General features: G+C 48.2%; 1 protein-coding gene across 3 annotated transcripts in view; it reads left to right on the top strand.

Annotated features, from left to right (window-relative positions):
* MINDY4 (MINDY lysine 48 deubiquitinase 4) overlaps positions 1-16,537 on the top strand; it is a 111,520-nt gene that overhangs the window by 47,997 nt on the left and 46,986 nt on the right. For all 3 annotated transcript variants that reach the window (XM_076006327.1, XM_012735855.3, XM_076006328.1), the window contains exons 7-9: positions 4,515-4,621; positions 6,946-7,062; positions 8,475-8,563. In XM_076006327.1, the coding sequence (XP_075862442.1) occupies positions 4,515-4,621; positions 6,946-7,062; positions 8,475-8,563 (313 nt within the window). The remainder of the gene's footprint in view (positions 1-4,514; positions 4,622-6,945; positions 7,063-8,474; positions 8,564-16,537) is intronic.

Below are 16,537 nucleotides of genomic sequence, written 5' to 3'. Positions count from 1 at the left end.
TAGAAGTTCCATATGTGGTACTTGCAGTCTGACAGTTTGCTTTGATGAAGTTGAAAGAGAGGGACAGGTCTCTGGACAGTGGAGGTTACTCTGTGTAACTCCTTGGAGGTAATGGATCTTCAGAGTTTTAATCACCAGAATGGCTAGTGGGGATTATTTGGCCTACGTAGAAGCCAGGAAGCGTTGGCATCTGAAGCCTTTCTGTGTAGCACCGCACTTTGAAATTTTCCAATGAACTGCTTGTGTTTGGTCACAAAGCAAAGCAGTTCCCAGCTGTCTGAACCCAGAAAGCTTCTACTGGAAGGAAGGCTTTTAGCAATTCTCAGAAGCCAGCTGTTTGAAGTGTTGTGTGTGTGTGGGGGGTATGCACATGTGTTTGCATGTTTTCCAGAGGGAGGCCAACCCCCTCTTTGCTAGTGGCTCAGCTAATGATTTAGAAAAGGAGGAGGAGAAGGATAAGGGACCCTGGAACCCAGTCCCTGAGAGAGCTTATAAAAGAGAGAAGAGGAAAGAGAGGTCTTGGGGAGGGGGTGGTGTAGAAACAAGGAATTGAATTTGGTTAGAGGAACAGCACTTCCTTTTCCATCCCAATTCATTTTACTTTGATTCAATTCAGCACACTTTTGTTAGCAGTTACCTGCTAGGGCATATGCAAGGCTCTATTGAAAGCAGACTAAGGTGAATCAAAGGTGGCCTAGCCTTTTTGGAGGTCAGGGTTGGGTGGAACAAAGGGAGAAACATGTCCTCCCACAGCATCACATGAAGCAGGTGCCGAGCAGTGCTTAACTGCTTCAAAAGATAGACGTGTAAGCCAAGTTCTGTGGTGGGTTCTGGAAATTTCCATAGCGAGTTGGCATTTAGGCTGGACTTTGAAGGATGAGTAAGGTCTTGCCAAATAGAGATGTGGAAGGAACCACATGAGTCTGGAGTGTTCAAGAGAGATTGGCTGAAAGTGACTGGCCTACAAAGGAAAGTCCTGGGGTCAGCAGGAGATGAGGCCTGGGGCAAGGCTGGGCCAGGGCAAGGATGATTTTAAGTGCTGTGCTAAAGAGCTGGACTGTAAGTCATTGGGCAGTAAGGAGCCCTGGAAGATTTGGTGCTAGTGAGGAAGATATCCAGACATGCATTCGGGCTCTACATCTAGACTTGGGTGAAGGATGGATTTTAGGGTTATGAGCCTGGATGTTGGGAGACAGCTGGTAAGGGGGCTCTTAAAATAGTCCAGAGAAGGGTGATGAGACCCCCATTACCTGGGAAATCCTGTGGATATTTCAGGGCCCTCCTCAAGTGGGAATGATCTTATGGGAATCATCCCTGACCCATTATGACCCACTTCCCTTCTGTTCTTAAAACCCTTGAACTATTTCATCACTTATTGCGTTATATTACAATTTGTTTGGGAGCTCTGTCTTTCCCACTGGGGATTGAGCTCCTTGAATGCAGGGGTAGTGCTGTAGTCATCTCGGGACCTCCTCTGTCTCACGTTGTTCCTAGTATATCATGGGTGTTTGATGAAGCACTTGGTAAGCAAATAGAAAAATAATGACGTATTCTTATAACAGTGGAGAGAGAAAGGTGGGGTTGGGGGTACAGATATGAGACATTCTGGAGGCAGGATAATGCAGAGGCTGGGGTGGCTTGGTGGGTGGGAGAGGGCTGAGGTTTCAGCCTGAGGCACTGGTCGGGGGGTGGAGGAGAGGAGAGCAACCCTGGAGGGATGCTGAATTTCTGATCTTGGGCACCTCTAGAAGATATCTTGTGATCAGTGAGAAATACTGCACAGGCTCCTAGAAAAGAGCTCTATGGGTCATTCTCCCTATAGAATCCATAGATAAACCTCATTCCCTTCAGTATCTTCGACTCTCTCTTGAAACGCAATGCAATTATTAATACTCTGTGTGTGTGTGTGTATTTTTTTTTTCTTCCCTCCAAAGGGTACATAAAATGGCATGGGAAGCAAAACTCTTTGCTTCTTTTCAACCAGACATTTATACCAGGACCTTAAAAATAGCATTCTGAAACCACTGGCATTTGCTAACAGTTTTGTTTGCATGGCCAACATGTCATTCTGGAGCATTTTGTTTTTCCCTTGCATGACGGTCGTACCACATCTGGGCCTGAGGCCTGCTTTGTGGTCCTAAACCAACTCCCTGCACTGGGATCAATTCCTCGCTGTAGTAGCCAAGGGAAGCTGCCTCCTTCTGGGGGCTCCCACTGGCCTGTGCTCCACCTGAGTCTTCTTCCTCTGGGCCCCCAGCCTCTATTCCCAGGCTTACTTCATGGGGTGCAGGCAGAGTATGTTTCAGGCCTGGATCCCTCACTGACAACCTCAGACTAAACTGAAACCTCTACATAGGCTTAAATAGTGTCCTTTCTGTGCTCCAGGAAATTCTCTGGCCTGAGGCATTGCAAGGAGCCCTTCAGGGTCCAGTGGAATCACTCAGGTTACTTGCCCCTTTGTTTGAGGCCTCAAGTGCCTAGGTTGGAACTAACCACATATCTCTGTTCCTCCAAAGAACATTCTCAGTATTCATCTTTGCAAGGCCTGCCCATCAGCCTCCCCTCTCCCTCTCTCCCTCTTACCTTTCCTTCCCTATTTCCCTTTAGCCCTACCCTCCACACTTCCATGTCCTTCTGTCCCCATAAGCAACCATTCTGTTATGCTTAGTCTATATTTTTTTCTTGTATATGTTCTTGCTAAATGTGTAGTGTTGTTTTGTATGCATGTATTTTTACTTGATGTAAATAGTATTGTGTTATATATCTGATTTGGTTTCTGACTTTCTCTACCCAGCATCATGTTTTTAAGCTCTATTCGTGTTGCTGGGTGAACATCTGGTCTTTATTTCAGGTTATTTGTGTGAAGCTATGATCACAGAGTAGCGTTTCCAGAGACCCTAACTAAGAAGGATTCTCATTTAAATTCAGATTCTTATATAAATTCCATACTTTTTTTTTTTAAAGGCCAAAGGTAATTCTGTTTGCTTATTCAGTGGATTGAGTCTCTAGGAGTTTGCCTTGTGCTGTGGCTGGTTCTCCTCCAGGGGAAAAAAGGAAGCTATAGAATAAGATATAACGTATGTATCCTGGGAATGTTGGCTTTTGATACTACATTCCACTCAAACAGGCACACTCTGGCAGACTCCTCTTAGGAGCCAAATTCATGGAGCCAAGTCCTTAGCTATTTTCTGGATTCCACTCTGCTCAGATGTGCCAGCACCATTGCCTTGGTATTGTTTTTTTCTTGGGTTCTTCACCTGAGTGTTCCGGGGAATGCAGTGGCATTGGGGGTAGTGGCGAGAGGGACTCATCCAGCTGGGAAGTCACAGGCTGGTGCCACCAAAAACTGAGGTGGGACCCTCTCTGGGTCCAGTTGCCCTGTGTTAGTCCATTTTTCATTGCTATAAAGGAAGTACTGAGGCTGGGTAATTTATAAAGAAAAGAGGTTTATTTGGCTCACAGTTCTGTAGGCTGCACAAGAAACATCGTGCCAGCATCTGCTTTTGGTCAGGGTTTCAGGGAGCTTCCAATCAGGGTGAAAGGCCAAGGTGGAACAGGTGTGTCGCATGGCGAAAGAAGGAGCAAGAGAGGGAGGAAGTGGTGCCAGGCTCTTTTAAACAACCAGTTCTCTTGTGAACTAATAAAGCGAGAACTCGCTCATTATTATCATGGTGAGGGCCCCAAGCCATTTGTGAGGGATGTACCGACCATGACCCAAACTCCTCCCACCAGGCCCCACCTCCAACACTGGAGACCAAATCTCATATCATGCTCCAACTGTGAGATGACTACATCTTGAATATGGCCTAGTGTTTCTTCTGGAGGTCCAGGGGAGGCAGATGGCCTAGGGTCTAGGAGTTGCCTGAGTTTTTACCCTGTCTTTGCCACTTTGGTTTGCTTGACTTGGGGCCAGTTACTTAATTCTTCTAAGCCTTAGTTTTCTCATCTGTAAATGGGGTAATTATCCCTTCATAAGGCTGTCAAGGAGGTTACATGATAAAATCCAAGTGGCCAATAAATGTAAGCTACAATAGTGATGATATAATATTATTTTATTAGGCATGGTTACATTTTCTTTTCTAAGTCATGTTTGTCCTCTTCATGTTTGTCCTCAGGGGGATGAACTTGCTGACCATGCCCACATTTTTTGTGAGGAATGTGTCTGAACTAGGTTTTCCTGGGCCTAGCTCAATGGTTTAGACCCTAGGCACTTGTTTCACTGCATGTCCATGTGTGGAACTTTCTAGTGGGCCAGTAGCTAAGTCCTGCCCAACAGCATTCTTGTGGCACGAACAGAGAGGGGTTGTGACAGGAGTAAGGTCTGTCTCGTTCTGCTTTCTTTCCTTCTGGTGAAGGCCTGGGAGTCCCAAAGCAGACCTGGGGTGAATGGTGGAGGAGCCCTCCTTTCACTAAGCCTGCTCCAAAATTATCAGTATCCATGGTGCTTGATCATTTCATAGTTTGTTCTCTGTGAGGCATAATGTGGGGCTCACATGTCCATGGTTTTCTTTCAGAGGATGTGGAGGACGAGATGATAAAGGAAGAAGTCATCCTGTGCCCAGTCCCATCTATACTCAAGCTGCAGATAGAGTCAAAGCCAATTGACCTCTTAGTAGCAAAGGTAGGTGTCAACTTAGATGTGTAAGAGACTCCCATGTTCAAAGCATCTTGATTCAAATTGATAAGGATGATGTGATTTTGATCTTCTTGGCCTAATCCATCTCATCATAATCTCTTGGTCATTGTTGAAATGGAAATTTGGGTGTGATGCAGAAGAAAACCTGAGCCAATAGTGTGGAAAACTGTGTTCCAGTCCTGGCAGCTCCCTTTCCCTCTCTAAGACAAAAGGTGAGGGAGGAGGCTGTACCCTCCCCTTGCAAACATTGCAGGACCCAGTTTTTTTACTGGCTCATAGCCACCGTACCTCATCCATAATGGGCATGACCAGGGTGGCCTCACCCTCCCTGTGGTCAGAGGTTCCTGCGAAATGGAATGTCACTCTTGCTGTCCTCCCCAGGCCTTAACCAGGATCCAGTAGGATAAAATAAAATTTCTGGGGACACAGCTGACCTCCTCTTCTACCTTTTGTATATTTACTCTGCACACTGATCAAAAAGTAAAAGATTTTTCTAGAGGTTTTGTCCTTTCCCTCCCTTCTTCCTCCCTTTTCTCCTTTTCCCTTGTCTCCCCTTCCCTTTCCTCCTCCCTCTTGTGAAGCCACAGAGGGTCAGACACGTTTAAGTGGCCCCAAACCTGGTAGTAGGTGCTTTAGCCTTCTATAGCCACAGGGCCATGATGGCCAGAGCACTCCCATTTGGGGAAGGGCCCTTAGAGGCTCCTCAAGACCACCCAGCAGTAGCATCTCCAAAAGCAACTGGAAAAAGTGAGGCTCACAGAGGGAAAATGAGAGCCCTGGGGCCTTGGCCTTGATGGCAATTGGAGTTCATCTAGGTTTCCAGGCTCTATTGACCATACTGTGCCTGTCTGGGAGCTGTCATTCTGTAGATAAGAGAATAGAGATGGGGTTCAGCCAGAAAACCCAAGTCTACAGTTTCTAGGCTCTCAGGAAACTCAGTTCAAACACATGGATGATTATAGTTGGCACAAGAAGGGGAACTTGGCCTTGACAGATGAATGTATGCATCCTCTCTCGTGTGCCACCAGCCCACATTTGATGGCACATGAACAAATGCTTTTGTCACAGAGATTTCCCTTACACTTAATGAAAAGAAAAAAAATAACTAATTCTAGTGGAAAACAATCTGAGTCTGTAGGAAAGGTCTGACCCAGAGAAGGGGTGCAAGGAGGTGGTTACAGAATCTGCCTCTTGGTCTAGGGGCTCACTTGAGGCTTCAGAGATCCCCTCAGATGTAAAACCATGGCAGACAGAGAGGGCAGGCCCACCAGGAGGAGCTGGCAGGAGAGGCTCTGCCTTCCCATTGAGGGCTTGTGAGGGCCTGTCAGTAGAGAAGAGATTGACCATTTCTGGGGCTCTGGTGGATGGTGCTTAAGTTAATGGGAGATGAACAGTGAGTTTGTTATATAGCTAGAAATCTGGGGAAGGCAAAGCTGTAAAAAAATGGAGAAGCTGCCTTGGCAGGCAGTGGGAACCCCTTCTTGGGTGGTTGGGGTGCTCAAGCAGAGTTTATGGGGCACAATAAAGGGGATTCTTACATGTGACAAAGGGTTGTACTAGAGCAGGAGTCAGCATGCTTTTTCTGTGAAGGGCTAGATAATATATTTTTGGCTTTGCTGACCACACGATCTTTGTTGCCCTGATTCATCTCTGCCCTTGTGCTTTAAAAGCAGCCATAGACGATATGTAAACAAGTGGGCATTGCTGTGTGCCAATAAAACTTTATTTACAAAACAAGTGGGAGGAGTTGATTTGGCCTGTGAATCATAGGTTGCTAACCCTGTACTAGAGCAATGGTTCTCAACCCTGGCTACACAGTGGAATCACCTGGGGGAGGTATATAACTATTGATATTGGACTCTCACCCCCTGCAATTCAGATTTAATTGGGCAGGCATGTTGCCTGAGCATCAGGATGATTTTAAAGGGCTTCCTAGGCAATTCTAATGTGAGGTCAGGTTAGAAAACCTCTAGTCTTCCCTGTGGAGGATCAGAGGATCTCCAAGTTCCCTTGCAAAACTAAAAGTTTGTGATTCAAGGTTTCTATAAGGAGCTTACAAAGATTTTTGGCTCATGTTAGCACCGGCTGGTTTGGTTTAAAGATATTACATAGGTAATACCCTCAGGGTTGAGTTTCTGTTTCCTCAAATATGAGAAGAATGGGCTTGCAAAATAAAAAGAAAAGAGATAACGCTGTTAGAAAATGGAGGGCGCTGCTAGAATTCAAGACCAACTCCTGTGGGAATATTCACACTAAGCATTGTTGTTTGCTTTTAAAACAACCAATAAAATTCTCTCTTCTTTTCATAGGAAATAAAGACCCTTCTGTTTGGTTCCAACTTTTGCTGTTTCAACGAAGAATGGAAACTTCAGAGTTTTTCCTTTAATAACACAGCCTCGTTAAAGTACGGCATTGTGCAGAAGAAGGCAGGTTGCTCTTAAGTTTCCCAGGGCCCTTTCTGCCAGGCATCTCATGTGGTGGTGAGGGTGCCTCCCAGTTTGGTCAATCCTTCGGGCATTAGCTGGGCTATCCCAGGCCAGCCAACCCCATATATGCTGAGTTGTCACTGGGCACAGCCACACTTGTATGGCTCATGGAGTGAGAGCTGGGGAACAAGACCCCTCTGCTTTGGAGATGTACATATTGCACATGGATTTAAGGAACACTTTCTGTGAGTGGTGCACAATGCTGGGATGTTTAGAAAGAGGGGGCAGGAGGAGGCCCTGAGTCTGGTTGGGGCCATCGGTGAGGCCTTCTTGGGCTGAGGATCAAGAAATGCACAGGATTTTTTAGGTGGAGCTAGAGAAAGGGCACTCCAGATAGTTGGCAGCACGAATAAAGGAGAGGCTATATGAAAGTCTAGGGGCTACAGGAAAAAGCAAAAGGACCAAGTATGTGGAGCAGGTACTTCAAGAGGAGGATGTAATAGAAGCTGGGCAAATGTAGGTTGCTGGTGGCAGGCTTTGAATGTGGCTTGCACACATTTCCCAAGTTATACTCATTAAGGGCCAGAAGATATGTTAAATACAGGATCAAAGAATCAGCAAATTAATAGGACAGCTCAGCCAGGTTCCATTTCTCAAGTCCCAGGAGCCTTCCTACCCCAAGATACCTGAGGAAGAGCCCTAAGACCACCAGTTTCTGACCTTTCCTCGTGTAGCCAAGCTCAGCTCATTGTCTTGCACCCCACCTCCTTCTCTGACATTCCTTGAACCTGGATGGGCACTGTTTGTGCTATTTTGTCCCACTGGCCTTTGCTGATGTGTCCTGGGGGCCAGGGGCTGTGCTAGGCCCTATGATGCCTGCAGGGGTGGGCTCCTCAGGGAGTCTTCGCACTGCAGGATGGGAGGGAGAGAGACATGCCAAATGGGGTGATGAGGCAGGCCACAAGCTGAGCATAAGAGAGCTCATATAAGTGTAGGCTGCTGAAAGGCTAACTGGTAGCTGAGATGGGCAGGGAAAGTTTCCTGGAGAAGGAGGTCTCTGGGAAGGGACTTAAAGGCTGAGTAGATAATTAATACCCTCAGCCTGTGACATAGAATCATTTTCCTAGATGCAGGGAAACCTATGGTGATGTCCTGAGGTTCACACCTGACTGGTCCTGAATGGTCACTTTCTTCCCAACACACATTGCAGATCGGCCCCTTTATTTAGTGTAGGCACTGGGACCTTGTCACCCCCTCCCTGTGACTCGGGGTCAGCACATTATGGAAGCAATTGCTATGTCAAAGACAACATGAAGGCCATGCCACACAACAGGGGACTCGTGATCTGTAACTTGTAGGCAGGGATTCCTGGGCCAGTTTTCACTGGCAGTAACACATACCATTCTTTGCAGGGTGGTCCCTGTGGGGTCCTGGCAGCTGTCCAAGGCTGTGTCCTACAAAAGCTCCTGTTCGAAGGAGATAGCAGAGCCAACTGTGCTCGGTAAGTCAGTACTCCTTCTGGCAATATCTTCTTTTCCCAGGGCTTCTCTATAGCGTCCAGAAAAAACAAGCAAGGAAGTGTGTGTGTTCCCTGATATTCCCTGTCTTCTGCAGGTCAAGAAAGGAAAGGGTGATGGCAGCTGGTCAGGGCCTGTGCTGACCAGTGTTAAATGGACTTGTGTACACTTGTTTCTAAAAGCAGGGAGGGCTGGTCATTGGTGCTCCATGTGGTAAGGGGCTGCTGGAATGGTATTGAAACCACTTCCACTCTATCAGAAGGCAAGCTGCCTGAATCCCTTCCACCCCTACATCAACCTGCTGACCCTTTGACTAAGTCCAGGCCTCTACCCACTCCCCACACTGTCTCCTCTCTGCCAACAGCTGTGACTAACATTCCAGGCAGCCTCACAGTACACTGCTTCCACTCCCTGCAGCCATTCATTTTCACACAGTGTTTGCACATGGGTGCCTTGTTCTTGTTCTCATTCTCATTCATTCAGTACACATTCCTGGAACCTCTTTGTGCAGGCACAAGTGACACAGGGGAAAATAAGATGCGTGTTTTCTCCAGAAATGCTCTGTGAGGTTGAGAGACAGATAGAGAACCATAATCCTACACCATTGTTTGTGCCATGATGAAGGCTTGGCAAGGTGCTGGCCGGGGCTGCAGGCCAGCAAGGCCTCCCTGAGGAGGCAGCCTGCTTCCCTTCCCTGCCCAAGTGCCCAGTTACCAGCTTGTGCCAGTCGCCCTTGGAAGTCCAGAACTTCAGGCAGTTGGTCTTTTTTTGTTTTACGCTTTTAGTTGAAATGTAACATACGTACAGAACAGTGCACAACTCACGTGTTCCACTTAATGAATGATCACAAAACCACCATGAACTTATGTTCATCACAGCCATAAACTTATTACCTAGATCAAGAAAGAAAATTTTTCAGTACTCCAGAAGAATCCTCCTGCTCCTGCCTAGTAGGTACCCCATTCTTCTTGCTAAAGTTGTATTAATAATTAAATGGATTTTAAAACCATAGCTTAATTTTGCCAGTTCCTGAACTATATTGAAAGGCATTTATTCTTTGTCATAAGCATTTCAGAACCTTTTTTTAAAAAGCCTAGGTGTTACTAAGACAACAAGGAGCCTTCCCCACGTGTTTATGTTCATACTCCAGGGAGAGACAGTGTTCACTAGGAGAACGTCTAGCCAGGCTCAGTACACAAATGAAGCACATTCACCAGCATAGATGATTTTGCTTTAGACAAGGTCCTAGTGAAGGTAGCTTTTCCTGCTTGGTATCTTACAATTTTTCTAATGGTTTTACCCAATAGTAATCAAGTTATTTCTTCTCAAACCACAAGGTGCTAACCGTAAACACAGCAACATAACATTTCCACAGGAAGATCTCACTCACCTTGTCCTTATCCTTTTCTTTGCCTCACTCCTCTTCCCACCTGGGTCTACCCCTAGTCCTGTCGTCTGAGCAGGGTCGTTCCCCACTGCCTGCTCTGGAAGTTCTGGTCAGGAATGTGCTTTGAGGCTTGAGTTTAACATTGTGGCAGAGACCCTGCCATCGGCTCTCCCTAGTGGGGTCAACACAGTCCTCTGTGCTCAGGAACACTCCTGACTGGGTACAACTTGCTGGCTGTCCTCAGAGGGGGCAGGGATTCTGAGCCCATATGGACCACCTGCTTATGTTCCTCCCTTGCACTGAACAAGAGCACGCAGAGCATACTTCCCAGGTTCTTAGTGGGATATGGGGTTGAACAAGATGGATACAGCCTTGCCCTCATGGTACCAACGGTTGAACAGGAGAACATATGGACAGGCAGTTATAAAGGACTTACAGGATGCTAAGAGTTCACTGGCACACCACAGGGTCAGGGCAGGCTTTCTGGAGGGGTGACATTTAAATCTTACTGAGATCTGAAGAATGATCAGAACCCCTGGTCCCCTTCATGCATATTCTTGCACATTCCTGTTCCCCACTTCCTAGCAAATATCCTCAAACTCCTTCCTGGGCCCACAGGCCTGTGTGCTCAGGCACTCTGCCTGCTGGCTCCTCCCAGTGCTCAGAGGCCATGTCTTTATGGAGGCCTTTCACTGACCTCCCCAGTTCAGATAAACCCAGGCCCTTCCTCCAATAACTCCACTCCCAATTGGTGGTGCTCTTGTTCATTGGTGTCGTTACCTGTCCATGTCTTCCCCCTGCCCCCAGAGCACAAGCCCCATGAGAATGGGGCCTGCTTGGGCTGCCTAGTTTGTAGCCGGGTCTCTGGCATCCAGCCCAGTGCCTAGTCTGCAGAAGAGGCCCTTAGAATTTTTGTAGAATGAACGCATGGACAAATGAATGAGTTATCCAGACAAACAGGGAGGGGAGGTGGAATGGGATTCCAGTAAAGAGAACAAGATGTGCAAAGGCCTGAGGGCAGGGAGAGAGTGAAGGGTTGCCTGGGGTGGCCAGGGCAGCGTTTGGAGGGGCAGGGTGAGACCTGGGGTGGTAGATGGGTCAGGGCCAGGCTGCCAGAGGGGCCTTAGGCACTGCCAGCTTCTCGAGTCAAGTCTTGGCCTTGGCCCTTGTGGGAGATGAGGTGTCTCATAACCCATTTCAGTCTAGTGCTCCTTCAGAGTTGCTTTTCAACTCCAATTTTGGTCTTCTGGGGGAAGTTGTGGATGATTTCCCAATAGTCAGGAGGAGGTTTTCAGTTGCTTCCAGGAAGGGCTGATTCTACTCAGGCCACAAGGCAGGCTTGATTCCTTGTCACCCACCCCACCCCACTAAGGGGATGTGAGAGCTTTTGTATCCCTCAGGCCACACCCTTGGGGGCAGAGTTCTGTTCTCCATGACAGAGAGGAGAGCCAGGGCTTGGAAGGCAGAAAGCCATCCAGATTGAGATCCCAAGGCGGGCTCTGGGTAGAAAGAAAACTGTGCCAAGCTATGGGGAGTGAGGTTCTCCACCTCCCGTTGTCAGCCAGGCCTGCTCCTGCCAAGCGCTGACTGAGGCCCTCATTTATATTGACAGGTACCTATTTAAGCACCTATTACTTTTGCCAGGGCTCTGCTAGGGGAATGGGGGCAGGAGGAAATGCAGCCTTGGCCCTCAGTGGTGCCCTGTCTGCTAGGACCCTGAGAGAGGAGTTGGGCTAGCTGGGTAGAAGTCTCTCCGAGGCCAGGTCTGTGTTTGTCTGCAGGCCAAGGATGGTGGGGCTGGGCTGTGGGTATGGGAGGAGGAGGAGGAAGAGAGAAGCAGCAGCTGCTGGCCTGCTGGGAGTTATGTTATGTGCAAGGGTACACCTGATGGGAGGAGCCCGATTCTGCAGGGGAGGCTTCCTGCAGAGGAAGTCTGTGCCATGGCCGGGAGAGCTCAGCCTGCTGGTAAGGACTGCCTTGAAGGAGCCTAGAAGGATTCATGGTGTAGGAGAGTGACCTCCCCTTATTTTGGAGTCCTGCAACTCTGAGTACTGCTTGTAATTGCCCCCTCTTGCACTTCCACCCCCTGCTGCCTCCAGCATAAGGGTGCTGTGCCATGCAGGTGGAACGTAGCAGACCTCATGTCTGGCCTGAGGAGCCCATTATTCATACCCAGCTGAGAGGGAAGAGTGGAGAGCTGGGCTTGGTCACCGGGACTCTCTGAAAAAATCTGAGGGGACTTAGGAAGAGATATCTCATCGTGACAAGCTGAGGAGGTCCCAGAGACCCTCTCCCCTGACCCCAGCTGGGACTCCCCTTCTCCTGGTGATAGTGTACCATGGGCAACAGGGACCAGATGTCCTCCCCATCCTTCCCATCCTGAGTTTCCTTCTCCCACTTCCTGGACCTGCCTCAGGGGTAGATAGGGAGTAGGGAGGGAGAACCCTCCCAGGGACAGGTTAGGACTTGGGTCAAGCAAAGACAGGGGAGTGAGGGGCCCGTGCTTGAGGCCAGAAGAAGAGAAGGGAGGTAGAGTGTGTGTTGCTGCTTTGCTGAGGCCCTACAAGTCAGAGGCCAAAGAAGTTCCTCCTTGCCAAGTGGGTGAGGTCTAGCCTATAGGTGTTGATACCCGGGTTGGGGGGTGGGGTGCTGAAGAGAGCACTGGACCGGGTCAGGATGTGGAATACAGTCCTAGGGGAGCAGGACCTCACTTTCTTCATCTGTGGATTAGGAATAGTAATCTCTGGCCTGCCTAAATTGGACTCAGTAAGAAAGAATGAAGTCCTTTGTAAATATCTTCAAGGGCTATGCAAGAAAGTAGTACCATCAAACTCAGCCTGCCATGGTACAGATGGGGAAACTGAGGCCCAGAGAGGGGAAGATGCTTGCTCAGAGTCATACCTGGCATCCCTGGCAGGGTTAAGACTGGCACATGATGTCTGTCTGTCACACCAATAAATACTGCTGTGCCCTTCAAGAGACAGGGAGCAATGGAGGTCCTGGGAAGCCAGAGGAGCCACTGCAAGGGAGGCTGAGGGCCATGAGTTTTAGACACCCCATCACTGGACTCCCATTCAGACTCTTAGTGACCAAGGGGTGGCTCTGTTCATGAAGGGCTTCTCAGTAGCACTTTCCTTTTGCCCTACTTTAGAAAAAAATAGTGCAGAAGAGTATGGAGAGTAACATAGCAAACACTTGGGGAGCCTCTGCCTCATGTTGTCTAGGCGAAAAACTTGGTCATTTCAGGTACTACCCTCAGTCCCCAGCTCATCTGGTTTCATTGACTTAGTTATACATTTTTTATATCATTTGATTGGGTTATTGATGTTCTTATACTGGCTGTCTGTGCTTGGTTGGGTGTGAGACTTTAGCATTCCCTTTTGACTCTGAAATTCCAAGATTCCATAAATGATCCAGCTTTGTAAAAACCAAGGCGAGCGCCTCTGTTCTCTTCAGGAATACCATGATGACCCACATGCCATGCATCTGCAGCCGGCGAGCTCTAGGCTCCCGGAAAGCTCAGGACCCGTGTGCCCTGAGCCCTGTACTTTTCTCCTTCCCCCCATGCTGGGTCTGGAGGCCCCCTCCTCCAACTCTTTTCCCCACAACCGACAGGGAAATAATTCTGTGAAAGCAGAATGGAGGATGGGCTCGCATCCTCCAGGGAAGTCATGCTGAAATAAAGGCTTCTTGGCAGCAACGGTGTTTTTTCTGCAGGACTGTCTGGCTTCATTAAGACTCATTCCATCAGGCCAGCAGCCGGTCTCTCCTCAGTCGGGAAGGACAGAGCTAGGTGGCAGGACTCAGTGTTTTTCCACTTGAGAAGGAAAGAGATGATGAGTTCTTATTCATCCTCAAGGACTGGAGAGAGCCATGGACCAGGAGGGGTCCCCAGAGGCTGGTGCAGATCTGAGAGTCAGGGGTCTAGGAAGTCCTCATCAAATTTTCACTTTCCTTCTGGAATTGGGCAATTTGAGGCCAGAGGAGGAGGGGCCCTTGCCCAGAGCCCCTGTGAACAGGAGTAGCAGAACCAGGCTTGGCATCCAGGTCCGGTGGCCCCAGACCAGCCTTCTTCCCACCCCCTCCCACAGCTTTCAACCCTGAGAAGGAGCAGAAGGGGTAGAATAACCCACCTCTGCTCATTGTGAGCTCCTCCCTGAATTGTCTGTAGACTCAGTTCATATGGGCACATCAGAGTGGACAGGTGAGGCTATTTTGAGATAATTAGGGTAGAAACACTTCTTTAATCTGAAACATTTGGATAATTTATGCAAAAACAGGATGTATTACTCCCCAAGATAATTTGTTTTCCCCATTCCTAGATAAATGTCTTTATCCTGAACTTCTCCTATGAAGAATTTGACTCTTTTTTTTTTTTGGAGACAGAGTCTCACTCTATTGCTGGGCTAGAGTATAGTGTTAGGATCATAGCTCACTGTAGCCTCAAATTCCTGGGCTTAGCTGATTCTCCTGCCTCAGCCTCCCAAGTAGCTGGGATTACAGGTGCATGCTACCATGCCTGCCTAACTTTTTTTTAAATTTTTTGTAGAAACAGGGCCTCACCATGTTGCCCAGGCTGATCTTTAACTCCTGGCCTTAAGAGATTCTCTCAAGGTTCTGGGATTATAGGCGTGAGCCACTACATGTGGCCTGGAATTTGACTCTTAAAGAAACTTCTCTGGTTTAAGAGCCTGGCTGGGTGCCAGCCTCCTGGGAGGAGTTTGACAAACATGTGTCTGACTGATCAGGCAGTGCAGGACCTGACTGTCATCAGGGTTCTACTTGTGAAGGGAGACACTGAGCCCTCTGGAGAAGGTTGAGTCTGGGTGACTCAGGCACAATTGTGCTTTCCTCTGCTGTCTTCTTGGGGCTCTTGAGCAACCACACAGCCCTGTCTACACTGGGGCAAGTTAAATGACAGAATGCCAAGGCCAGAATGATGCTTAGAGGGCATCTGATCCAGTGCCCACATTTGTAGGTGTGTAGAGAAGTGAAGGCCAGGGAAGGCAGGGGCTTCCCCAAAGCCTGTGAGCCAGGAATGCAGCCCAGGCCTCTTCGTTGTCTGGCCATTGTACTTTCCTATCTCTACTGTGCTTTCTGGAAAGCAGTGTCTCAAAAGAGAAAGATGAAGAAGGGTCAGGGAAGGACGGAGAGACTGGCAGAGTTACTAACCAGAAGCCAATCGAAAGAATGAGGACTTATGCATAGAGGACATGGAGGTTTAGAGGGGCTGTAAGCAGATCCTGTGAGATGGGGGAGCCAGGTCAGGCCTAGGAGCAAGATGTCTTGATTGTGTTGCACAGTGCTGAAAAGACAGGATCTAAGGAAAGGGGATATTAGTTCCTAAAACCAAGTGCCAAGACAGTTGGTTCTACTTCCCCAAGCTCTCCTTCCTTCCTCCATGTTTATTTTTTCCAATTTTTACTAACTATATATGTTGGTTTTTAAAATCTTATTTGTTACTATACTGAGAAGCTTCCAACTGAGGATTATCTGCTTCAGTAAGTTAGTGTGGAACACAGTGTTTTAAAGTTGTCTCCTTAGTTCCAAATACAGAGCTTTTCCAGCATAAGTGTTCTAGGCCCAGAATATAACCCAGGCATAATTTTGCACAGCTCCTACCTATGTTAAGGGTTTTAACTGCTCATACTTGTGGTGTAGGAAAACCCTCCCAAACCCCTGCTCCACGCTACCCTGTGAGTATATGCAGTGGAGATTGGAGAGAGGGTGAGATGGAGCAGAAATGGTGGTGGGACACTGGCTGTAGCAGCTCAGCTGAGGGCAGGACATCCTGACCCAGGACAATGGCGGGGGAGGATGGGTGGAAGGTACTCAGGATGTATGGACATGGCCCTCATTTGGATGAGGGCAGGGCATGAAACAGGAGCCGTGTGGGATGATGGAGTCCACATTTGTGGGTTCTGAATCCAAAGAGATAAGCGTCCAGTCTTTTCTCCTTTATCTGACAAGGTCTGCTTTCCAGATGCCCCCAGTCTTTGACGTGGCCTCTCTTGAAACCTAGAGCAATGTTTTCTCACCGTTGTTTTCATAGTGAATGGTGACCTGGGCTAGTGTTCCCAACAGCTCGGGCGTCCGGTTTGGTGATAGCATGGTTAACTATTTCCTCCGAGGAACATGATGGGCTTCCTGAGGCTAAAGAAATATCAGGCAGTCTACTGTTTTATTTTCTTAAGTGCTTGAGTGCGTGTTGCTTGTCTCATTGCATTTGAAGAATTTCCAGTGTCAGGGGCTTAGTGTCACTTTCTTATCAGATGTTGGGAACTCATTTTCCCATTGTCATGGCCCAAGTGAGGACTTGATGTTTTCATAAAGACAATAGTGATTGGTACCATCAAACATTTCACCATGTGCCAGGCACTGGGCCATGGACCTTACAAACATCATCTTATTTAAAGCCAGGAGGGAGGTGCAATTGTCATTGCCAGTTTACAGATGGTGAAACTGAGGGACTGCAATGTTTATTGCCTCTCATCTTAAAGTCATTGGACCACAACAGCCTGGGCATAGATTGCTGGCTCTGTGTCCCAGGCCATGGGCAGTCACCACATGT

This window comes from Microcebus murinus, chromosome 9, assembly GCF_040939455.1.
Source record: "Microcebus murinus isolate Inina chromosome 9, M.murinus_Inina_mat1.0, whole genome shotgun sequence".
Taxonomy (NCBI): Eukaryota; Metazoa; Chordata; class Mammalia; order Primates; family Cheirogaleidae; genus Microcebus; species Microcebus murinus.
The sequence above is the reverse complement of the archived record's forward strand: the minus strand, read 5'-3'. Positions and strand labels throughout refer to the sequence as shown.